Source organism: Dermacentor variabilis, chromosome 3 (assembly GCF_050947875.1).
Source record: "Dermacentor variabilis isolate Ectoservices chromosome 3, ASM5094787v1, whole genome shotgun sequence".
Taxonomy (NCBI): Eukaryota; Metazoa; Arthropoda; class Arachnida; order Ixodida; family Ixodidae; genus Dermacentor; species Dermacentor variabilis.
Window position 1 is genome coordinate 213,153,215 of NC_134570.1, and position 26,072 is coordinate 213,179,286.

The 26,072-nt window shown below is 46.6% G+C and overlaps 1 protein-coding gene across 1 annotated transcript in view; it reads right to left on the reverse strand.

The window, feature by feature from the left end:
- The window catches only part of LOC142576620 (uncharacterized), a 181,330-nt gene that overhangs the window by 52,586 nt on the left and 102,672 nt on the right, over positions 1 to 26,072 (reverse strand). The window contains exons 9-10 of the mRNA XM_075686823.1: positions 20,070 to 20,129; positions 15,893 to 15,968 (exon numbers count right to left, since the gene is read on the reverse strand). Of these exons, the coding sequence (XP_075542938.1) occupies positions 15,893 to 15,968; positions 20,070 to 20,129 (136 nt within the window). The remainder of the gene's footprint in view (positions 1 to 15,892; positions 15,969 to 20,069; positions 20,130 to 26,072) is intronic.

The following is a 26,072-nucleotide window of genomic DNA, read 5'->3' on the forward strand; positions in this document are numbered from 1 at the left end:
GATGCGGCTGTAGCTCAGGCCTTACGTCCCCGCTTCTCTTCGCTTCGAGGAAGCGCCATAACTGCCGCGAACACGCCAGAGGCATGGTCTGTAAATGGTACCCGGGCTTGGTAACATGGTGCATGGCACCGTCCCGGAGGCCATCGCCTCTTTGCCTCTTGCTTCTACCGCCACTTCCACCGTCGGTGCTCTCGCCGGCTCAGTCCAGCGGCGACGAGCGAGCTTGAAGCGGCGGCGCATTGTACTCAATGCCGCCGACCGCCGTCGCGTGATGCCGGTTGGTGCGGGCGCCGAAAATCCGTCAAAGATTTCTTCCTTGTGGTCGGGCCTCTAAGTCGCACAATGTGGACTATTTGAGGTCGTTTGCGGGGCCGCTGTGATAGCGAAATTCCGTCTGGTACGACCTCATAGTAGAGTGCGCCATGGTGTCGGGTGATATTTTAGTGTGCGAAATAGCGGCGTAAGAGCTTCTCGCTAAGTCCTCATCGGCGTATTGGTACCCGGGCTTGGTAACATGGTGTATGGCACCGTCCCGGAGGCGATATCACGCCACGTGGAACAAGGACAAAGAGGAAGGGTGAATACAACAGCAGAACCCTCTGAAGCGGGGCGCCTCGCTGAGAGATGGCAAGCCGCCCTCCTCAGCAAGGCACCCGAAGACCAGGAGTGGGCGGTCCAGCGGGCCAGGGCCGTTGCCGAGGATCTCGAAAGATTTTCCTCGGGCGATGGAACCCTGGCAGCCTAGCCCCGGGCACCAACATCAACAACCGTTGGACAAATAAAGTTTATTCCTATCCTATCCTTAGATGTGTCAGCGGCTAAGTGATGCGTGAAATGTCCTTGACAAAGCGCCTATAGTAGGCCCACATGCCAAGGAATCTGCGCACTGCCTTCTTGTCGATGGGCTGCGCGAACTTTGCGATGGCAGCTGTCTTGTGAAGATCGGGGCGTACTCCAGCTTTGCTGACGACGTGGTCAAGGAACAGACGCTCATCGTAAGCGAAGCAGCACTTTTCCGGCTTCACTGTGAGGCCTGAGGACTTGATGGCCTCTAGTACTGTCGCAAGCAGCCTAAGGTGGTCATCGAAATTTCGGGCGAAGACGACGAAGTCAGCCAAGTAAACAATCCACTACGGTCCTACCACTACGGAACTCTTGGCTCAGTTACGGGATGGTCAGAATAACATTCAGAAGAGACTTGACGGAATCGAGTCAAAACTGAAAACAGTTGAAGAATCGGCTTCTCTAATTAAACAACTTACCAGCCAGATCACTGGCCTCGAAAAAACTGTGATATGCTTGGAGCGTAAGCTCATAGACTTGGAGGACCGGAGTCACCGAAACAACCTGCTTATTTTCGGTGTTCCTGATGATGATGAAACAAACGGTCCTTCAGCGCGTGTGGCGACAATATTTAATGATATTTTAGGTGTTGAAGCCCGTTCAGTTGAAAGAATACACATAATAGGACGAAAACAGCACGGTAAAACGCGTCCTGTAATTGTAAAATTTTTCGATCACAGAGAAAAAATAAGTGTGTTTAAGAATTCTTACAAATTGAAGGGCAAATCTATTTCAATCTCGGAAGACTTCTCGGCAGCCACTAGGTACAAAAGGAAAATGCTATGGCAGAGTACTTCTGACGCTAGAAGGGCGGGAAAGAAGGTCAAACTTGTTTACGACAAAGTTAAGGTCGACGGCGAATGGTTCAACTGGGAAAGTGAACAGAGAAAGATGGTCCTCTCAGGCAGACCCGAAAATGCAGCGGCAGAAAACCAATGAATCGATAAATATGACACAAGCGGTTTTTTGTGCTTGAACTTGAACGCTTGCAGCATAGTGGGCAAGTCCTCCGAGCTTGAAAGCATAATCCTTGCGTACAAGCAGCATATTGTAATTATTACAGAATCATGGCTGCAACCTGATGTCAGTGACAAAGAAATAGCACCTAACGGCTATAAAATCTTCCGTAAAGATAGAATTTCGAGAGGGGGCAGGGTCGCCATCATTTTCCTGGAATCTTTGCACGTAGAAAGGTTGGCAGACATTCCTGGAGTTGAATGTGTCCTCGCAAAAGTGCATGCTGTTAACAAAACTTTCATTATCGGGGGATTTTACCGCCCTCCTAACACAGACAGCAGTTTCAGCGACCAACTTAATGAATTCCTCTGCTCATGCAGAGCTTCAGCCTGCAATATACTACTGGGCGGTGATTTTAATTTTCCATCAGTGGTATGGGACGGTGAATTTCCCCAGCCAGGTGCACAAATCGCTGAACCATTTGTTGATCTTTTAATGTATCATGACCTAACGCAATTAGTAAAGCAACCTACACGCATACATAACGACTCAGAATCTATCTTGGATCTTTTTTTAGTTAGCAGAAGTATGCTTCCTCAGGTTACGGGACTTAGCGTCGTAAACGGCATATCAGATCACAGAATGGTATGTCTTACGATGTGTTTGGGCCATGTCGCTGGGGTTGAGCATGAAAAGCGCTCAGTGCTTGTTTTCTCACGAGCAGATGATGTACGCATATTAGATGATCTGGACATATCTTTTTCCAACTTTGTTTCCCTCTCCCAGTCTGCTTTATGCTCAGTAGAGGATCTTTGGCAATACTTTAAAAATCTTGTGTTGCAATGCGTGAATAACTTTGTACCGACTAAAGTAATCACTGTCCGCAAAACCTGCCCATGGATAACAAAAGAAATTGTACGCTTGGAACGAAAGGCGAAGAAGACAAGAAAACAACTGCGGAAGCACCCCTCTGAAAGTCACATGCGCAAACTTTCAGCGCTGCGCACTCATTTAAGCCAAAGCATTAAAAAAGCAAAAAACTACTACCACAATGTCACTATGAAGGAATTTCTCCTTTCGTCCCCTGCAAAATTCTGGCGGCATTTTTCTTCAAAATCAAAAACCGTGCCCACCCTCTGCATTAATGGTGAAACAGTGTCGGAGAAATTACAAGTTGCAGAATCGCTCAACAACTTTTTCTGTTCCGTATTTACAGTTGATAACGGTGAAAAACCCATATTTTCGACATTACAAAGCGTTCCACCTATTAGTAATATTATAGTAACGGAAGAAGGTGTTCTAAAGCTTTTACTTAACATTGATACAAAAAAATCTTCTGGCGCCGATGCGATACCCAACACATTCCTGTTCCGGTATGCCGAGTGGTGCTCTAAATTCTTATGTGTGATTTTTAATAAGTCGTTACAACTATCCGAGTTGCCTCATGACTGTAAGTTTGGAAAGATTGTTCCAGTGCCAAAAGGAGGAGACTCACCGCTGCTTTCTTCCTATCGACCCATTTCTATACTCTGCACATGTTCCAAACTTCTTGAACACATTATCTTTAAACATCTAACAGCTTATCTTGAGCTTCATGGTTTTCTTGACCCCAGGCAGCATGGATTTCGTAAAGGGCTTTCAACTACTACTCAGCTTTTAGAAACCATTCATGATTTCGCAGCTATTCTGGATGAGCAAGGGCAAATTGATATGATTTTTTTTTAGATTTCGAGAAAGCATTTGACCGCGTATCACACACCAAACTCATGATAAAATTGAAACCTATACTTAAATATGAGTCCCTTCTTTCTTGGATTCAAGCATACCTTACTTCGAGACGACAAACTGTAAACATAGGCGGAGCACATTCACGTTCAAGACCTGTACTATCCGGAATCCCACAGGGATCAGTGCTTGGGCCCTTATTTTTCCTAATTTTCATCAATGATATTGCACAGGAATTGCCAGTTAAAATAAAATTGTTTGCTGACGATTGCGTTTTATATAAAGAAATCCGTAGTCCCGCTGACTAATCGCTGTTAAATACTTCGCTGTCTACAGTGCAATCATGGTGCAGCACATGGCAAATGAAAATCAATGCGAAAAAAACTGTAGCGATGACCGTGACGCGGAAACGACACCCTTTAAACAACCAGTATTCGATCGATGGGCAAATTTTAGACCGCGTGACAAGCTATAAATATTTGGGTGTAGTTATCAGCTCGGATTTAAAGTGGAATGAGTGTCATACATAGAAAAGAAAGCCATGCAGAAGCTTGGTTACTTGAGGCGTTGCTTAAGAAATTCACCCCATGAGATAAAGCTACTAGCTTACAAAACTTTCGTCCGCCCGATTCTTGAGTATGGGTCCGTCGTCTGGGATCCACATAGCGATATTAACATAAAAAAGGAGGAACAAATTCAGAGAAAGGCGATAAGATTTGTATTCAATTATTTCAGCCTGTATGCATCACCAAGTGCTATGCTCGAAACAGCACAACTGGTTACCCTGCAAGAACGGCGATTTAAAGAACGATTAAAGTACATGTATCTGCTCTATCATGGAAAATTGGGCATCGACAAGGGCACGTATACCGAGCCTCTAACTCGTCGATCAACTCGGTCTAGCCGCGCTAAGCAGCTTAAAGATTACTACTGCAAAACAGAAGCCTTTAGAAATTCATATTTTCCCCGAACCATTAGGGAATGGAATGTACTTCCTGCTGCGGTGGTTGCCTGCGACACCATCGAAACATTCTTAAAGCTGCTTAAAGAAATTGTGTAAATGACCGGGGTACATCCCTGCCCTCCTTTCCTTTTTTCTTTTCTTTTCGGCTTGCCCTTCCACATAATTGAACGCACGTGTTTTCTGATGCTTCTGTCACTGCTACACATTTTTACACACTACCCCATTATATTTGTCTGACAGGATGTATGTTCTGTAATCGTTTGCCACGCGTGGTATACATATATTATACTAGTTTAGTTTTTCTGTCGGTTAAGTGTTTGTCAACTTGGCGCTAAGAGCAGTTTACATTTTCTTCTGGAATAATTTGACATTGTTAGCGCTAATTGCTACGTTTTCGCAAATGACACGCTGCTTATATTTTCAAATTCAGTGCTATTTCATTTTGCTCACGCTTCACACCTTGTACTCAGTCTCGTTCGTCATGTATGTAACCACTCCTGCTTAAGGCCTCTAACCAGAGGCTGGCAGTAATCTTGAAATAAATAAATAAATAAATAAATAAATAAATAAATAAATAAATAAATAAATAAGACAGATCTGCCACTTCAGTCCTGTTAACACCGTGTCCAACACAAGCCGGAACTTTGCAGATGCCGAGCATTGTCCAAATGGCATAACCCTGAACTCATAGAGGCCGTATGGCGTGATGAAGGTTGGCTTTTCGCGATCTCTCTTGCCGACTTTTATTTGCGAATAGCCAGACTTGAGGTCCATCGACGAGAAGTATTTAGCTTTGCAGAGCCGACCCAATAAGTCATCTATCCGTGGGAGGGGGTATACGCCCCATTTTTCGTGATCTTGTTCAGTCGACGATAATCGACGCAAAAAGTTAGGGTTTCGTCCTTTTTGTTCACCAACACTACAGGAGATCACCACAGACTTTTTGACGGCTGGACAATGCCGTCGTGCAGCATTTCGACCACTTCTTGCCTAATAGCCTCACGTTCTCGCGTTGAAACACGGTAAGGACTCTGACAGATTGGTCGTGCATACTCTTCAACTATGTGATGTTTCGAAAATGGTGTTTGTCGAATCCTCGATGCGTCGAAAAGGAGTCTTTGTGTCGTCGCAGGAGACATGTGAACTGTTGCTGTTTACTCAGTGGGAGACTTCGATCTATGTAAAACTCTGATTCGACAAGTATGGTTCTTGGGAGAGATGCGGCAGAATCCGAGAGGACAAACGCCTATCTGGTTTCCACAATTACCTCGATGTATCCGATCGTCGTGTGCTTGCTGATGTGCTTGAACTCCTGGCTGCAGTTTGTCAGCATCACTTTCGCTTTCTCTCCGTGCAGTCGAGCGATCCCTCTAGCGACTCAAATATCGCGGTCGAGTAGTAGACATTGGTCGCTCTCGATGATGCCTTGTACGTCTGCAGGTGTCTTGCTACCGACAGAAATGGGAATGCTGGAGCGAGGCGGAATGCTGACCTGGTCCTCATATACAGTAAAGGCACATTGACTGGAAGGACTCTCTCGGTATCGTTTGGTCTGTGGACAGCGTTATCGAATTTGACCTTAGGTCGATGATGGCACCGTGTTCGTTCAGGAACTTCGTGCCGAGAATTAGTTCTCGCGAGCACTGTTAGAGGACAACGAGCATTGCAGTATAGGTCCGGTCATGAACTGTAATTTTTGCCGTGCAGGTTAGCTGCGGCGTTATGATCTGTCCTCCAGCTGTGTGAATTTGAGGGTCATCCTATGAAGTCTTGACTTCCTTCAGCTTGGCGGCGAACAATCCATTGATGACTGAGTACTCGGCTCCTTTGTCCACTAAGGTGGTGACTGCCTGGCTCTCGATAAGCACGTCGAGGTCGCTGGTTCTTTGCCTTGCGTTGCAGTTAGGTCTTGGCGTCGGATCAGCGCCGCATCGCGTCGACGTGTGGTTGGTACGTCGCATTGTCAGGTATTTGGTCGGTGCATTCTTTGTTTCCAGGCTTCGTCAGGATGGCGGCGCGTCGTTAAGTTATCGAGATAGTCTCTTCTGCGTCTTCCTCGGTGGCGGAAGATCTTCGTCAGTTCGACGAACAGCAACCGCACCTCCATCGGTTGCTGCTTTTAGTTTTCCGGATATTGGCTGACGGACCGGCCCCGGCTTGGACCAGTGTATGGATCATGACATGTAGCGGCCGGATGACGGTGAACGGGATGGTCGTCGTGGGTTCCACTGAGTGGCAGCAAGGTAGTCGGCGATATTGCGAGGTCGTTCACTCAGCCGTGGTCATGGCGCGTTAACGGCGAACCCTCGCAGTCCCATACCCCTGTATGGGCATCGGCGGTAGACGTGACCTGCGTCTCCGCAGTTGTAGCAGAGCAGGCGGTGGTCAGGCGTGCAAGAGATCTGTCTTCTTTTGGCACTTTCGCTGGTCGACGGGTGGGTGCGCAGGTGGCGGCGGCGGCGGCAGCGGCGGCAGCGGCGGCGGAACTGCGTCGTTAAAGAGCCCTTGCGCAGGTGCGGAGTGTTATATTTACGGCGGGCGACGGCGGCGTACGTCATTGCTTCCGGTTAAGGCTGCAGTGATTGAGGTACTCCAAGTGATTGTTGGGTTCCTCGCATGCGACGTCGGCAATCGAAGCTACTTGGGGCTCTGATGCAGGGAGCAGCTTCTGAAGTTCCTCCCGCACGGCCGCTCTGATAGACCCGCGCGAGTGCTCGGCGGCCAGTGATTGCACTCTGGCGCACTTGAGTTCGTGCGGCGGTTGAATTGCTGGTTCCGCATTTCCAGTGTCTTCTCGATGCTGGTGGCCTCGTGAAGAAACTCCTCGACGGTCTTTGTTGGGTTTCGTATCATTCTGGCGAAAAGTTACTCGTTCACACCACACATGAGTAGGCGGACTTTCTTCTCTTCGGACACTTCGCGGTCGGCGTGGTGGCATAGACAGCTCGTCTCTTCCGTAAAGACCACGATGGTCTTGTTGGGCAGCTGTACTCTGGTTTCAAGTAGAGCTTGGGCCCGCTCTTTGCATACGACGCTTGTGAATGTGAGCAGGAAGCCGCTTCGCAACAGGTCCCACGTTGTTAAGGTTGCTTCTCAATTCTAGAACCACGTCCTGGCGGCATCTTCCAATGAGAAATAGACGGGCCGCAGCTTGTCGTCATTGTTCCAGATGTTAAAGACCCTCTCATACGTCTCCAGCCAGCTTTCCGGGTCCTCGAATGCTTAACCGCGAAACGTCGGTGGCTCCCTGGGCTGCTGCAGCGGGGTCGGAGTTGGCGACACTGGGGCTGTGATTGCAGCTGCTGTCGTGGCCGTGCACTTTCAGGTCTTCTCAGGCAAAAGTCCGTGCTCCGGGCGTAGTCCGTGCAGCCGGCGCCTAGCTCGCTGGTCCTTGGCGACTTTGGTGCTGTCTTCGTGGCTCGGGCTCGGCTTACGGCTTTGCGGAGGGCGTTCCGTACATGAACGCACTAGCACCTCCACCAGATGTCACGTAGTAGTGACGGTGAATAATACAGCTGTAAAACAGTGAATGACGAAACTGACTTTTTATTGGGCGAACTTGCAAGGTCGATCCAAATAGGCCGCGAAGCTTCGGGCGAAAAGCGGTTCAGTACAAATTGTCACCGACCTCAGCAAGGGTGGTTATGGGAGGAGCGATTGAAGCACGACTATGTTAGGAAGGAGAAAACATTAGGAAAGGGAAAAAGCATTTTTTAATTCAAGCGAGACACAGATTCATTCAACGAAAATAAATGTTCTGGTCAATATCATATATTTGTGACGAGTCAAGAAAATACAAGGTCATTTAATTTTATTAGTAATAATAAATAAATTTCTTTTCAGCGCCATCGCTACAGGGGGCGTTGACGCCACTATCACTCGCAATGCAATGCACGTCTTGAAATGGGCAGAAAGGCGCACTCGTAATGTTCACCTGTTGAAATACGCCCCCCTCACAGTTTGTGCTTTCTTGCTTGTCGAAGTTTGTCTGAATTTGGTGACGCGGGTAGCTTCATCGCTTCTTAATCTGTTCAGTTAAAAGAAGTGGGTTACGACCGCCAGATAATTGTGTAGTTGTTTTCGTGAGACAGCGCTGGCCGACGGGCTAAGCATCCGATAATAGGATAAGCACTCTACACCTAAAGCTTTCGTCGGCCTCCAAAGAAAGTATGTTCTGTGCAGGGATGCGATTTCGACAACCGTACGGCTGGCCTCTTCCTGCATCGCTTTCCACGCTGAAAGCTCGAAACGCCCATCAAGTCGAATGGCGGGGCATTTGAATATATAGCTCCAAAGGAAGGACAACAAAACAAATTTCGCGCCTTCGAAAACAAAATAACGCCACTTCTGTTTTTAACGGATATGACGTGACATTATTTTTTCTTCCACCGGAAGTGTCCCCTTCACATATAAATGGCGCTAAGCCCCATGAACCACCGATGAACTGCCATGTTTTGAAAGTATGGGCTCCTATGGAAGCTTCGCTACCAGGCATTATTACGTTGGAACTTGTGCCCGCAAAAGGAAGTTGCCATCAAGGCACAGCGATAGAAGCGAACATGGTAGCCGATCGTCGATATCTGGTCTGCCGGTGAAGCTCGTCGGCTTTTATACATGAGCCATCGAAGGTTCTAGAATAATTGCTGGTGCCCGAGTGTCTTCCAGAAAGTTCTACATAGTTCGCCAATCATATTAGACAAGCCTCGGTAACAACAGCACCATCGGTAACATTCGAGAAACTTCCGATAACATTTCTGAGACGATTAAAAGCGCTCACCCGAAAAAGATAAAGTCACGTGGCAGTATGCAACGTCATTTATCAAATACTAGAGTACCTTGTCTATTCGAATGTAGCGCGACCGCGATTGTAGCGCAATGGCCGACTTTTCAGTCCGTGAAATAAATAAAAAATAAAAAATACAACGGCGAACGTAATGCGAGATCAACGAAAAGACAAATGTTACCCTTCAAGGAACGAATCCGAAAACGGGTCCTCTTCACTTACCATTGTCATCTCTATAGAATACGGAGCTTCCCGTGGGCGATCAGTTTCGTGGACAGTTTATATATTATATTCTGGGGTTTTACGTGCCAAAACTACATTCTGATTATGAGAGACGCCATAGTAAATTTCGACCACCTGGGATTCTTTAACGTACCCCTAAATCTAAGCACACGGGTGTTTTCGCATTTTGCTCCCATCGAAATGCGGCCACCGTGGCCGGGATTGAATCCCGCGACCACGTGATTAGCAGCCCAACACCGTAGATACTAAGCAACCACGACGGGTGGGGCGATAGTTTCACTTTCGCGAAATTTCTCGTGACTAGGCACAGAAGGTGGCCCCAGTAAGTGTTTCTGGCACTGTGCGAAGCTTGTTCTCAGTGTCAAGGGCACTGTCGGCCGTATAATTCAAAGTGTTCGGTAGGCCTTCGAAACAAACCAAGTTTCCGAAAGTGAAACTATTTCCGAAAGTGATCTCCCGAGAATCAAGTCATCAAGAATCAAGTACTTAACCTCAAACGAGGGTTAAGTACTTCTTAAAAGACTGCACCACCATTTCATGCGGGAATAGTACCAGGTCACCACGAGGCCCTTTCGACCGGCCCCGCATTTACTTTGAAACCCGCCGTGGTTGCTCAGTGGCTATGGCGTTGGGCTGCTGAGCACGAGGTCGCGGGATCGAATCCCGGCCATGGCGGCCGCATTTCGATGGGGGCGAAATGCGAAAACACCCTTGTACTTAAATTTAGGTGCTCGTTAAAGATCCCCAGGTGGTCGAAATTCGCCTAGTCCTCCACTACGGCGTGCCTCATAATCAGGAAGTCGTTTTGGCGCGTAAAGCGCCATAATTTTTTTTTTAATTTGCTAAGAATCATTGCCTCATTTACCCCCTCCCCCCTCCCCCCTTGTCGCCAGCATCCGAGAACCGTCGAATCATTGACGCCGAGCTGTGGCGGAGTTACCCAGCTCCTCGGACATCAAAATTACTCGCGTCTCGAAGCGGCCGTCATAACGAAGGCGTCGCCATAGCGTTGCAAATGAATGTAGCCGAAGCGCGAAAGACCGCACCGGATGCTACGTAACGCCAGTCACAAGCACAGCGAAATAGGAGCCGATAACCCCCCCCCCCCCCCGCATAGTTAAAGAAAAAGGTTTTAAGTTCGGTTTACTTGTATAAGGATTAATGCGAGACGTAAAAGTATAATTTGCCAACATAACGTTAAAAACCGCGGGAATTAGAATATTTGCCTTAAAATCGCAAATTTTGCCGTGATTAGAATGGAATGTGGGATCGAGCTTAAATGAAATAAAAATCGCGTTACAATCTAGTAGATACGACAGTTCATCTTGGTGATTTCAACATGTCAAAATTATATTGGAAAGCATGGATTTCAAGTCGGATAATTCTTAATTAATCTCTGATTTTATGCTAAATTTCAACTTACATCAGATAGTGACTCCGCCCACGCGAGTGCAATATCATCCAACATCCTTGACTTAATTTTTGTAAGTGATAGTTTGCCACAGAACCGTACTAAAATGGAAATTATGTCGGTAATATGAGACCATCAGTTGATTTCCTGCACTTCACCTGTGACTGAAGCGAGATTTTATCAGCAGTTATGGCTTTAATATCCTGATATCAGCCATTCTGAGCATACAAGCATAATCGCCTGTCTCTGTTTCCAGTATGATTCCTTCCGTGCATTGTATCCTGTAGCGAAAAGTTTATGTTCTCAATATTATTGCGAGAGCAATTACTCGGACACTCCAAAGGTAATTCTGCCGTCGGCGTCGCCGTGAGGTTCCGTGTAAAGTGTATGGGTGATACCATCGTCGCCGCGAGCCCTACGCTGTACGTGAGAGAGAAAGCGTGCGAGGGAAGCCGGCGATCGCGCCTCAATCTCGTCAGCGCGAAAGAGACGAAAGCGCAAAGAAGCGCGCAGTCTTTCGTCGCACGCGAGGCACCCAACGTTGCGAGGCACCGGGGGAGGGGAGCGAGGAGAGGTGGGGCGGCGTTCTACACCTGCTGCAACGGCGCTTGTGGCGGCTGTCGCGCGGCCGTATCATGAGAACGATCTGTGCTGGGGCAGAGTCTATAGGTGCGTCGACGGCACGTAGCTGCGTGGGTGCTGTGTTCTCAGCGCTCACTTTGCGTTGAAGCTATAGACAGCACGAATATTACTTCGCCCGCTGCTGCTGCCGCGTTTCGACAGCGAGTTTTCGCGATCATCGAATGAGATGTGTTCATGTTTGCTTGGGCGCGTGACACCATGCTTGTTAATTTAGTTGGTATGCCTAAGTTTACAAGTTTATACGGCCGATGAAACAACTAACCTTACTTCGTATTGCTGTCCACTAGTTTGCAATCGCAATCGATGCTTGGCCTTCCGGGCAAAACTGCAACTTTTTTGTGTCTGCTGGATTTTGTCCTCAAGCGTCCAGCACTCGTAATCTTTTGTTTTCGAGTTGGCAAAAATAGATAAAATAGGAAAAAATATTTGCGGTTCTGTAACGCAACGTGCCTTAAATATGTAAATGTATCCTACATTTCAATAATCCGGTAAGCCTTCTGAAAATATTTTTTGTTATAGGTATGCTCTAGTGGTTTGTGTTCTGCTGTAACATTCATGTTCATTTACAAACGAACTGCCAGTGGGCACAATGTTCCGAAACATCGAGGAGCGCATCGCTTCTCCATTAGGTTGGCGCTATCCCAGCAGCATGCGGCCGCTTCAAAAGCACGCAACACATGCGGGGGCGTAAGCACTAAAGGGAACGCACTGGGGGACTACTTCTGCCTTTTAGCTTCGACATCACGTCTGCGGATGCATCACGTCTGCCACTTTTCCGTTTAGCTTCGGCCTATCGGTGTCAGTGACTGCCGGTGGTTCACTTACAGGGTAACGAGACAAACAGCCTGCGTCTTTACATAAGTGACTGCATTTGTGGTCAACTGTGCAAGAATATTCCTGCAGCCGATGTGCCGAACGACACAGCCGGCCCGTGGGATCGTTCAGTGACAACAGCCGGCACAGGGCGTGATGGCATGTGCTATGGAATTTGGACACTGCTCAAGAGTGCGCAAGGCATTCCCTCTCGGTAATCGAGCCGTTGTACTCTACAGCTGTCAGACGTCGGCTGGCATAGGCAAAGACACAATTGTGACCGAGTTTGTGCTGCGCCAAGACGGAGCCGATTCCTCGACCACGAGCGCATGTTGGAACCTCTGCAGATGGGCCAAAGTTGGCCAAGATGGGCGGCGTAGTGAGCAGACTGGTGAGGTTAGAGAGCGCGGCAGCTTCAGCGACACCCCTGGTAAGAGGCACATGTTTCTGTAGAAGGTCGGTATGTAGTCATGCAATTGGTCACAGTCTTTCACGAAGTGTCAAAGTAGGAACACAGTTCTGCAAATCTTCGAGCGTCTTTCTGTGACCAGCGTACAAGAAAACAATTTTTAAAAATCTGGGTCTGGTTGCACACCGGAAGCGCCAACTACATTTCCCAACACGATTACTTGTCGGTGGCCAAAGCAACATTTAGGCGTGGTCAGTTGCAGCCTTGCTTTACGGAAAACATCAATAAAATCTGAGGGACGCTCAATGTGACTCTCAAACGAGGATGAAAATAAAGTTACATCCTGCAGATAAGAGACGCATGTGACATATAAATCCCTGAAGTAATTATTCCATCACTCGTTCAAATGCTGTCATCGCAACATAGTCATCACCTTGCCTCCATGAATGCTTTTTCCAGGCATCTCCGGTTCCACCTGGAAGCCGCCTCAATCTTCCTGATGACATCAGCACCCTGTGCCCTTCGTGGAGGCCCTCACGTTCTGGGCGCATTCAGTCCCCGTCATCGTTAATTCAAGCCATCTATTACTCATAATCATGTTTTGTTTGAATAAACGCCCTACGCTAGTGCTTTCTTTGTTCGCTGACAAGACCCTTAAGGATGCTACGCGTTACCATGCCCAAATTTTATTTTTCAAATAGAATGTTTTTCTACCAACCACACGCTTTCCGTAGTCTCAAAGCTCTTCTCGTTTATTTTGGATTGCTTTTACGCCCGCTATTGCTATAAGTAGGAGCGCGCTTGCCCCACATTCTTTTAACGAGACTGCGTTAAGGAGCTCGTGTGCCAGAGAAGCCGGGGTCGGCGGCGTTGGCCGTGAGCGATAAATCCCGGGAGGCACTTCATGAATAAAAAACAACTTGCAAGATGGGCTGGGTGGGAATCGAACCAGGGTCTCCGGAGTGGGAGACGCAAACGCTACCACTCAGCCACGAGTTCGATGCTTAAAAACGGTACAAAAGCGCCTCCAGTGAATGCGGTGTTGCCTTAGAAACGAGCCGTAGAAAGTGATACTGCGGTGTATATCGGTAATTATGACCATGTAACTTACAGAAGTCGCAGTTACACGAGTAGCGAAGGGCGTTTCCGCTACATTTCTTCTGCGCTTTCCGCACACGCAGAGCCATCTTGCGGCAAACACAGAAGACCCCCTCCTCTCAATGTACGGTGCTGCCCCGACAGGTGGCGCGCCATGCGCGCATTGGGGCTGTGCGCGGACCGGTGCCAGGCGCGTCGCGGCCCCGACTCCCTCTCCCCTGACGTCGCTTCGCCGTGCTCCCACGCGGGTTGCAGAATCAAGCGCCATTCCTTTCTTTAGATTATTATCTATCTATCTCTCTGCCCGTGCCGATCACGACGTTTGGCTGGCGTACATCGTTTCCCCCTCCGAGACACCGAGTTCTTCGGTTCGTTCTCCTTGCTCAGGCGCAGGTTTCGTTGCCGCGCCGAACGCTGCGTTGCTCGACGCTCACCGCGTCCGATGCGGGGCGCCTCGTAAGTGATCGCTGCGCCGTAGCGTATTGTCTTGCACCCCTTGGCGGGTCGACGGGAACGCTATCGCGTTCCACTCTTGAAGGCGAAGCTTAAGCGTCCTCCAATGTTTACCTTATTTTTATGAATACCGGGTGGTGAAGAGTATGGAGTGGGGCGTTGCGTAGACCGAGAGGTGTGACTGAATTGGCACACACCGACAGGACTGAAAAATACGGTCTCCTCTTGGTCTTTCCCGTCGACTGATATTGCAATAAACAAACGAAACGTCTATTTACGAAACGTTGTTGGCCCTATGCAGACAGTCTAGAGCGTAATCAATTCGCGGTAAAGGATAAACATCATTTTTAGTGCAAAAAACCGCCACGTGCCATCTTTATTTTTGACTAGTTTGGCCTGCTGATGAGTCGTTTAACAAATAATGTTTGGGCAAAAGGCAATGTTCAACGTCAATGGTTAGGTAGCCAAGGGGGGGTGTATCGCTCACTTAGTCGCGATCATATGCGTCAATGTAGCCTTGAGGCAAGGAACATGCTGCGAAGGTTAGTCTTTACTGCAAACGGAGCTTTGTGGCCGTCCTCTACTGCACAAAGCGTAGCCAGCGACACGCATTTGTGATGGACTTGCTTACTCAAGCCAAAGTTGGCTACAGGCAGACACATCCGGTTAGTGGTAAGGAGCGAGTGAGGCACAGGGACATTGCGCGTTATTCATACACCAGGAATTGATGAAACGACGTACCGAACATCGCTCATCGGAGTGGAAGAGAGCATCTCAACGAATGTTAGGGCGGACGATTACGGTAGTACTCTACTTGCTCGAGGCCTTGGTACGACATTAAATTAAGAAGGAGCCGGCAGTTCCAGACCGGGGGTGCCAGCGGAATGAGTCGTTAGGAAATCGAGTTCAACTGTAAGGTCATGGGGCAATGGTCGAGAACGGTAAAAAATGCAGTGACGATTTAGCGGTAAATGCGAGAGAAGTGCATTAGCGTTATGTCGCACACCCTTGAAGGTGCGGAACCATGAGTTAAACTGTGGTTTGCCAAAGGTTGCAAGGCCCCCGTGAGGTTGTTCTTGGGATTTCCATTGCTATCCTTCTGTTCAAGGTGAACATAAAAGCGATTGGCTGATATTCACAAGACCTGTGCTAGCTGCGTGCGAAAAAAGTCAAAGTAAACATCACAACACAAAATGTGAGAAGTTACTGGCAGTGCGAGGTGTCCTGCGCAGTTGGCAAATCGCGCATGCAAGGCAGTAAAAGAAAATCACGTGTGCAGAAAAGCAGCGTCGAAGGAGGGCCGCTTTTACCTAAAGGAGAAAAACTTGGCCACATTGTTCGCGGCAGTCGCTGGCTACTGTCGGTAGTCTGGCGCTCAGCACGAAGAAGACAGGACAGGCGTTGTCCTGTCTTGTCTTCATGTCTTCGTGGCCTTCTTACAGCGCTTATAATGCATCAGACTACTCGAACCAACCTATCTAGCATTCTGTCTTCAGTGCTTGGCAGTGCCAAGCACTGTCTTATCTAAGAGAGTGTTTACACTCCACTCACAGGTATCCTGGGAAAGGTGTAGATTGTCTTCTTCTTGTTGGAACCCATGACCACCGTGACATGCACCAGCGAGCGACTGCGAACAAAATAAAAGGCTTGCTCTTCAACAGCACACCTTCCTGGCAGGAAAACTACGCATGCTTCCCTGCCGTAGATGTATACAGTTCTTGTTTCTCGCAAAATAATCAGTGCTTCCCGAGAGTTTCGTACTGGGCATTAGTTATCCTGACCGATACCTGTAACAGCTAACTTAAGCTAATTTCAAAGTACTGCAGCCTGGGTCTTGTGAAAAGCAAGCTACGTTATTATGGCCCGGCAGTGGATTGAATAGCACTGGAGACTGCGCGCTTTGTATGTCACTGGTTAAACTGGTTTTTGCGTCAAAGCTTTATGACAAACTGCTCTGACTCGGCGACTGTTTCTAATGCCAAAGGGTCGGTGATACCGTGGAAGATTAGGTTATTTTACCTTAGCCCATTTCTCCGTGTCATTGAATCAGGCTTCCAACTTAGAAACCACTGCTGCCAACCATGTAAACTCGGCTGTGCGATCCGCGGCAAAAAAAGAAAAAAGGATATTTCATTCGCAAATAAACATAAATACGTTAGTACAGGAACCAACTGTAGGACTCTACATGCAGTTACCATTCCGGACAAGGACAAAGGGCACCCACTTTGACTGTCTATGTCCGTGTCGGTAAAGCACCCTGGTCCCAGCATGATTAGCTGAAAGCTTTCAGTAATCCTAACTCAACACTTTGACCTTTGACATGAACAGCTTTCTACCCCGACAGACTCTCATGCTTGATCGTGTTTCTCAATATTTATTGCATGTCATTTCTTTGGCATGCATTGGCGGCGGAGTTTTGTCGAGCTGCACGAGGGGTGCAATGCAAAAACGCTCGTGCATTAAGTGCTTGCACCCCAAGTGGCGAAAATTAATCCAGGACGCTTACTACTATGGAGTGACTTGTAATGAGATCGTGGTTTTGGTATGTGAAAACTTGGAACTTAAATAATAATTTAGATATGGAGAGGGTGGCAGATAAACAAATGCATAAACAAATGTGGTGGCAGAATTTCCTACGTAGTTCTATTTCAGATGATGTCGGAGCACATTGGTTATTGCAGGTAGCATGATAACCCAGCAAACGAGAATTCTTTGAGTTTTGCTCCCCCTTTGCGCGGCCGCCAGTTCAGGAAATTTAACTCGGTGCCTGGTAACAGGGCCAGCGAACTTTCGTCCCACATTTGTTGCTTTTGATCCCATTTGTTGTCATCTTCATCATAATCATCATCATAATCATCATCATCATCATCAGCCGCAGCATCCTGGTTAGGCCCACTGCAGGGCAAAGACCTCTCCCATACTTCTCTTACTACCCCGGTCATGTGCTAATTGTGGCCATGTTGTCCCTGCAAACTAAATCCCATCCACCCACATAACTTTCTGCCGCCCCCTGCTTACGCTTCCCTTCCCTTGTAATCCAGTCCGTAACCCTTAATGACCATCGGTTGTATTCCCTCCTCATTACATGTCCTGCCCATGCCCCATTTCCTTTTCTTGATTTCAACTGAGATGTCACTGACTCGCGTTTGTTCCTTTACCCTATCTGCTCTTTTTTTATGCCTTAACGTTACACCCATCACTCTTCTTTCCATAGCTCGTTGCGTCGTCCTCAATTTAAGTAGAGCCCTTTTCGTAAGCCTCCAGGTTTCTGCCCCGTAAGTGAGTACTGGTAAGACACAGCTGTTATACACTTTTTTCTTGAGGGATAATGGCAACCTGCTGTTCATTATCTGAGAATGCCTGCAAAACGCACCCCAGCCCATTCTTATTCTTCAGATTATTTCAGTCTCATGATCCGGATGCGGGCACTACGTGCCCTAAGTAGATGTGTTCCCTTACCACTTCCAGTGCCTCGCTACCTATTGGAAACTGCTGTTCTCTTCCGAGACAATTAAACATTACTTTAGTTTTCTGCAGATTAACATTTAGACCCACCCTTTTGCTTTGCCTCTCCGGGTGAGTGAGCATGCATTTCAATTGGTCCACTGAGCAGGGTTGCCAGATTGGGCTATTAATAGCCAAATTGGGCTACTTTTTGTCCCAATTGGCGTCAGAATTTTTCTTTTGGGTATTTGGCTATTTTTGGACTGCATCTTTTTCCTGCGTAAAAAAAGTAAAAATACTTTATCACAAATGAAAAGCACGCTAGAATCACCTACAGCCACCGCAGCCATCCATTCCCTACACACCAAACTCTCCTCCTCTCTTTGCTATCACTATCCGCATCAAACGCCGCCGTCGAACGAGTGTTCAGCCAGGTCTCACTCATTAAAACCGGCCTTCGAAATAGAATGTCGAACGAGATATTGGTAGCGCTCTTCCATCTGAAGTTTGACCTGGCCAGGAACGGAGGCTGCTGCAAGGATTTTAAACCGGGCCAAGAATTTTGCTCCTGTTTCAGCTTTGATATCTCGTACGGACCAAGCAGTTCCACCTAGCAATAAGCTTGTGATGTTTAATGATAGCATACTTTCTTATGTCTATATATCGTACTAGATTTTGTACCAGCCGCATGACTTGGTCTTGCAATTTTTTGTAGTTTTTTGTTTAGTGCATTGTGTGGTGTTAACCGAAATTATCATGAGCTCTAAGCTATTAATAATACTGAACGTCTGAATGCATGCGATTGCTTAGCGCGTTTATTGCGCGGTGCTATTTATTTGTTCTTTTCGTGATTTCTTGGTGCTCTGGGAAAAATAAAACAGTGCGTTTGCAAGGAATACCGCATTTGCCTTATCCTAAATTTGCCTGCATGCGTGCGTTTCTGCACTTCGTACGCTTGTGGAGCATCCGTTTTCCTCGCCGCATTGGCCTCCGTTTCACCATGCGCGTGGAGGTCATGCGTGGTCATGCGTGGCAAAATTAATATGTAGGTATTCTTGCCGAAAATTAATTCAATATGCTTAAGACATGACCACAAAAAGACAAAGCTTTTTGGCAACTTTTGGGCTACCCAAAAGTTTCGCTTTTCGCTAGATTTGGGCTGCTGCGGAGGCGAAACTGGCTACCTGTGGTTGGAGCGATCTGGCAACACTGCCCACGAGTTACTAAGCAAGGCAATATCATCAGCGAATCGCAAGTTACTAAGGTATTCTTTATTAGTTCTTATCCCCAATTCTTCCCAATCCAGGTCTTTGAATACCTCCTCTAAACATACTGTGAATAGCATTGGAGAGATCGTATCTCCCTGCCTGACGCCTTTCTTTATTGGAATTTTGTTGCTTACTTTATGAAGGACTACGGTGGCTGTGGAGCCGCTATAGATGTCTCTCAGTATTTTTACATACGGCTCGTCTACACCCTGATTCCGTAATGCCTGCATGACTCCTGAAGTTTCGACTGAATCAAACGCTTTCTGTTAATCAATTAAAGCTATATATAAGGGTTGGTTATATTCCGCCCATTTCTCTAATACCTGATTGATAGTGTGAATATGGTTTATATTTGAGTAGCCTTTACAAAATCCTGCCTGATCCTTTGGTTGAGAGAAGTCTAAGGTGTTCCTCAATCTATTTGCGATTACGTTAGTAAATACTTTGTAGGCAACGGACAGTAAGCTGATCGGTCTATAATTTTTCAAGTCTTTGGCGCCCCCTTTCTGATGGATTAGGATTACGTTAGCATTCTTCCAAGATTTCAGTATGCTCGAGGTCATGTGGCATTGCGTATACAGGGTCGCCAGTTTTTATAGAACAATCTGCCCACCATCCTTCAACAAATCTGCTGTTACCTCATTCTCCCCAGCTGCCTTCCCCCTTTGCATAGTTCCCAAGGGTTTCTTTACTTCTTCCGGCATTACGTGCGGGATTTGAGATTCCTCTAAAATATTATCTCTTCCATCATCGTCGTGGGTTCCACTGGTACTGTATCAATCTCTATAGAACTCCTCAGCCACATGAACTCAACCGTTTGCTGTATGCTTTTCCTAATGGCAGTTGTGTAGCCTCAAAAAAGAAACATTGACGTGTTTACATCTAGGTATGGTAAGTCCAGCGTATGGGCTGAACAGTATTAAAGGTTGCGCATCGCAGTATTAAGACATGCATGAGAGCCATTCAGTGAAATTTAAGTGACTCCTTCAACTTCTTTATTAGACGAGACTGCTTACTTGTCTGAAGCCCCCGTGACGATGCCGGTCCTGAACACCAGGCCCTTGTATCGCACCTCACTGTGAAGACGTGATGTTCGCGCTCAATCATTTTAACGAGAAGACACAGTGCACGTTGTTATTTTTTATTTTTAATTTTTATTTATTATACCTTACAGGTCCATTTAAGGGCATTGGATAATGGGGGTGAAAAGTGTTTTAACAGGAGTAAACACTGTAAATATCAATACAGGCAGTCACAAGATAAGCAAAGCAAAGTTCAAGACATGTTTGTCTAGGCTAAGCTTTAGACAGCGTAAACACAGTAATATACTCATATACACAAAAAATACAAAAATACAAGTGCGGAAAACAGGGAAGGAAAGCAGGTCAATAACAGCCTTATAGAATGTTTGTACAGGAAGCTTTGCCATACTTCGCGAAAGGCGTCACGATTTGTTAAGCACGCAATGTTATCAGGAAGACTGTTCCATACGGTTATCGCACGTGGCAGTGCTGATGCGTTAAATGACAGTGTATTGTCGAATATGCCCATGAAACTATGGCTATTGTTAAGGCGACGTGACGTGCGCGCTGGTACTTCAAGCGGCAACACATGAGGTCGATTACCATGGACGTATCTATGGAAAAGGCAAAGAAGGCTTATCGTGCGACGAGATTGCAGTGGCTGGAGCGAAATATCTGCTTTAGTCTTAGTTACGCTGCAAGTTCAGTCGTAGTTGCTTGTGATGAAGCGCGATGCTTTGTTTTGAATTGATTCTAGCATAGCAACTAAATAATTTTGATGTGATGACCATACTGATGACGCAGATTCTAACTGTCGGCGAACAAAAGCCTGATATGTTAATTTATGAACTGTAGCAGGGGATTTACGCAAGTTCTGTCGAAGATAACCCAGAGCTTTTGAAGCTCTCGCGCAGATAGCTGTTATGTGTGTACTCCAAGAAAGATGAGTTGTAAGTTCAATGCCAAGGTACTTGTAGGACAATGTTGGAGGTACGGCGGTGTTATTTAGGACGTAAGAAAAGCGATAGTTTGAATGTTTTCGCGGGAAGGACATAGCTTTACATTTGCCTCGGTTCAGGGTCATCTGCCATGTACTGCACCAGGGACTGGCAAGGTTAAGGTCGTTCTGCAATACTAAATGGTCATCAGATATTTTTATCGTACGGTATAAAATGCAATCGTCTGCGAAAAGTCTTATGTGCGATGATATGCTTTGTGGAAGGTCATTAATGAAAATTAAGAAAAGAAGAGGACCAAGGACACTGCCTTGCGGTACGCCAGACAGAAGTAACGTCAGAAATAAGCGATGAGTGGTTATTAACAGCAGCGAACTGTTGCCGCAAGGAGAGAAAGTTTCGGAGCCAAGATAAGGTTAATGAATCCAGTCGCAGAGCAGATATTTTTGAGATGAGGCAACAATGAGCGACACGATCAAATGCTTTCGAAAAATCTAAGAATACACAGCCAGTCTGTTGTTTGTTATTCATGCTGGAATGTAATTCTGTTGTAAATTCGAGCAACTGAGTTTCACAAGATATGCCTTTTCTGAATCCATGCTGGTTAAAATAAAAACAGTCGTTTGATTCTAAATGGCGGTAGATATGCGATGCTATGATATGTTCCAGTAGTTTACAGCAGATGCATGTTAATGAGATGGGACGGTAATTTCTTGGAGAGTACTTGTTATCCCCTTTGAATACAGGGATAACCTTTGCGATTTTCCAGTCCAGGCGTAGTTCGCCAGATGATAAGGATTTCCTAAAAATATGACACAAAATTTGGCTTGATATTGTAACGGTATTTTTTACTATTTTTGAGTTGATATTGTCTATACCGGAAGATGTGGATAATTTCAGATTATTTATTAAAGACGAAATGGGGGGGGGGGCACCTGCTGTAATATTTATTGGTTCCATAAAAGAATATTCAAAGTCGGGAACTATGGGAACAGTGGAACAGTCTTTCTGTGTAAAAACAGATGTGAAAAAATTGTTAAACGCTACTGGACAATCAGCGTCAGACAAAGGGCTTTCGCCGTCATCATGTAGCACAATATTGTGGTGGTATGACTTGCCAGAATTTTCTGGGATTATTGATTAAAAGAGATGGCTGATCACGTGAGAAATATTTGTCTTTGGCTGCGCGTAGCTCTTTGCAGTAAAATTTTAGAAAATCACTGCATGCTGCCCAAGATGAGGCTTGATTGTCTCTTGTGGCCGCCCGATACAGACGCTTCTTCTTCTTTCTTAATGTTCGAAGGTGCTTAGTAAACCAAGGATTAGATCTATCATTTGCTATAACGATTTTTGGCACGAAAGTTTCTACCAGAGCTGTTAATTTTTGCTCAAAATGTTCCCAGCTGTCATTTACCGATATTGAATTTTAAAAAAAGGCAGAAACTCTTCACTAAGAAAAATAGCCAATTCAGCATTAATATTTTATAGCCGGCTCTATTGTAATCTCTAATACTTTTAGTCTGAGCCCGATAGAAAGTTTGTGGAATATTAATGTCGAATTGAAGAATTTTGTGATCGCTCAAGCCATCAATGTAAGCAATAGGCCCGGCGGTTTCAGGTGAGGTAGTTAATACGAAATCTAGGATGTTGGCACCACGGGTGTGTTGATCGACTGTCTTGGTTAGATTGTAATCTAGTGTTAAGCTAATAAATTCACCAGAGGAGCGGCATGATGATGACAGATTTGGCCAATCAATAAGTGCGAAATTAAAGTCTCGCGGGAGATAAACTGCAACCGTGGAACATTGTTGAGTAGCACATGTAATGCGTTCACGTAGTACATCGAGAAACGAGTGGTCAGCGTCGGGCGGCCGATAACATGTACCCACTCGGACACGGGTAGAGGCTGTTGCGCATGCGACCCAAACTCTTTTAGCAGGGCAATTTGTGTCTACTAGAAAGGATGAAATGCAGGTTTTTACAGCAATCAGGACACCACCACCCCTCTTCCCACTACGGTTATGCCTCTAAAGGTTATATTTGTTACTGTTGGGAAGAAGTTCATCATTAGTGATGTCGGTGGGCAACCAAGTCATCAAGTGTCAGTCCTGTGAACACTAGAGGACCTGTTTTCTACAGTCGACACGTTAGACCACGAGGAATATGATGCACACTAGAAACTAATGTAGTCGAGCCATATTAAGAAAACCTGCTCTTCTGCCTCTAAAATGCTTGAATTTTTATGGCACTAACTAAAAACTGCACGTACACCCTGAACTATTGGCCAATCACTATTTAATAAAACCAATATTAGAAACTGCGCGTACCGTTAGGACCCACATCTCATAAAGTATTTAGGGAACTAGAATGGGTGCGATGGAAAACTGTTCGTCTTCAGCGGTTACTAGAAGAAAGTCTAAACATCAACATTCATGACTACTAACGACATCTCTGACTTAAAGTAAAGATGAACAGTTCTTACTATGTTAAGAGCTCGCTTTATTTCCGTACACTTAAGCACTCACTTTATTTCCGTAAACTTAACATTCGCCTCGAAGCTTAAAGAGCCCCTCACCAGGTCTGGCCATATTGAGTTTACAAGCGCAGTGCATAAAATGCGCGCTAACGATCGTGTCTGCTAAGTATTACACCCCTACACGCCACAGAAAGAGCTTAAACTTCGAACCAGACGCAATTTGCCCTCGCGGGCGCCGCGCTCCGAGCCGGACAGTCGACGTCAATCGCACAACTGCGCCTACGTTACGTTTATGGCAGTGTTGCGACGTCACTCGCAGTGACACGTGACTTCGACAATTTTTCAAGACATCAGTTATTTGTTTTTGATCCGTTACTTCAATAGGCAAATTAAAGCTTAGAAAAATAATAAAACGTATAAACCAAATAGCTGCGCATTTACGTCTTACTTCGTGCCGTAGCAAGAGATGTGTGCTTCCGTTCTGTCTGCTTGTTCCCACTTCGTGCAGTCGCGCTCGGAGAACGAAACTACGCAATTTTTTTCTTGTTCCAGCGCCGCGATGAAGCTCTTTCATCCTCTCGCGTCTGCCTCAGAGCTCGTGATTTTACCACTGAGTCATACCGCCAATAAGGTATCCTCGTGCACGGCGCACAAAATCGTCCGTTGCGCGAAACGAAACAAACGCAACAGCTTGCGCGCGAGACCGTCAGCGGAAGTGCGCCACTCAGCGGAAGCGCTAGAGAGCGAGAAAAAAAAGAGGTGGGGACCATGACGTATTCGCCAAGCGATCCTTCGGCTCCGATATGTGAGGACGCAGGGAAGAAATTTTGGTTGCGGAGGCTAGACGGGCAAGTGGAGAGATCGTCTATGGTGGCGGTGACGCTCACCTTCGGAAACCATGGGTTAGTGACACTTGAAATAGTTATATTTCTACTATTAATGAACTATTTTCGAAAATTCTTACAGAACACTCCCTAGAGGACACGAACAACTTCCAGCGCATGACCAAAATTTGCTATGAGAGGCCCTCTAAGTCCAACGAGCTTGTAGACAGACATACGCAAGCTCACACCCTTACAACCTACTTCGCACACATCAGTCTTCTCAAGCACTTCCTTATTCCTCTGACCACCAATGAGTGGAATGCGTTAGCACGTGAAGCATTTTGTGAAAGGAATGGCCCTTACTTTAAATAATAATAACAAAAAGAAACACTGCCGACTTGTGTGAATGCAGAATCACAACCTCTTTTCCAGCGAAGCTGTTTATTTTGAGCAGTCAAACCAAAAGCACATTGTAATTAAATCACACACTTTAAAGCATTGCCCCTACATGACGGCTCTGTTAGAAACCTTGCCGTCCTATAACGTCTTCGGGCACTTGAAATTTTTTTCATCAACGCAATGTATATAGTTGATCACGCAGATTCTATGTTGCGATACATTTGAAATGATATTGTAAGGAGCCACTTTATTACAGCGGAGCTCGTGCTACTACGACAAGGATCAAGCTGTACAAGAAGATGTACAATGGAAGATGATATGTGGAGATGATGAAGTTGAACGTCAGGCATGTGTTAAGCTCACTAATTCCCTTGCGCTGTAGAAGCGGCCGCCTGGCTGCGCGGAAGTATTATGAAATGCGTCGAGTATATGGTTTTAAGCGAGAGACATGCACTATGTCTGTCTGAGGGCAACGTTAAATGGACTGCGTTCAAAGGGGCGAAAAGCGGTAATTGACAGGGGGTGTCTGCTCAATGACCGTGTAATGTCCAATAAAACGTGTGAGAGACTTTTCGCAAAAGCCGGGAATGCGCACAGGAGTCCAAAGAACTTCGTCACCAGGAGAAAAAGTCACAGCACGGTGAGTCCAGTCGTAACAAGACTTGCGAGCGTCCTGGGAGATGCCGGTGTTAAGGAGGGCGAGGCGACGGCAGTGCGCGAGGAGAGACAGAAGCTGTTCCGAGAAAGGAGCTGCGGGGGGTACAGGAGTAGAAATGATTGATACATCAAGAACGAAACTTGGCGAGCGGCCATAGGCGAGGAAAAAAGGCGAAAAGCCGGTGGTACGTTAGCCGTGTTATAGGCGAATGTCACGAACGGCAGGATTGCATCCCAGTTCATGTGGTCGGGGCGGAGGTACTTCGCAGTCATTTCTGAGAGGGTACGATGAAAACGCTCTGTCAAGCCGTTGGCCTGCGGATGGTAACTGGAAGTCGTCTTGTGAATTGTGTTAGAGGCGCGCAGAACTTCGATAAAGATAGAAGAGAGGAAGACTCTGCCGTGGTCGCTGAGGAGAACACACCATGGAGTAAGAAAATGTTGTGTAGAAAGAAATCGGCGACTTCAGCACGCAGTCGCCGATGGTAAAGAAGCTGTATCCGCGTAGCGTGTTAGATGGTCTACGGTGGTTACAATCCAATGATTGTCATGCGAGGTCGTGTGAAGAGGACCGTACAAGTCTATTCCGAGTACTTCGAAAGGCGAGGCGGGACAAGGCAGAGGTTGTAAAGAGCCAGAAGGAGCTGTCGTCGGACATTTGCGGCTTTGACAATGAACGCAGGAT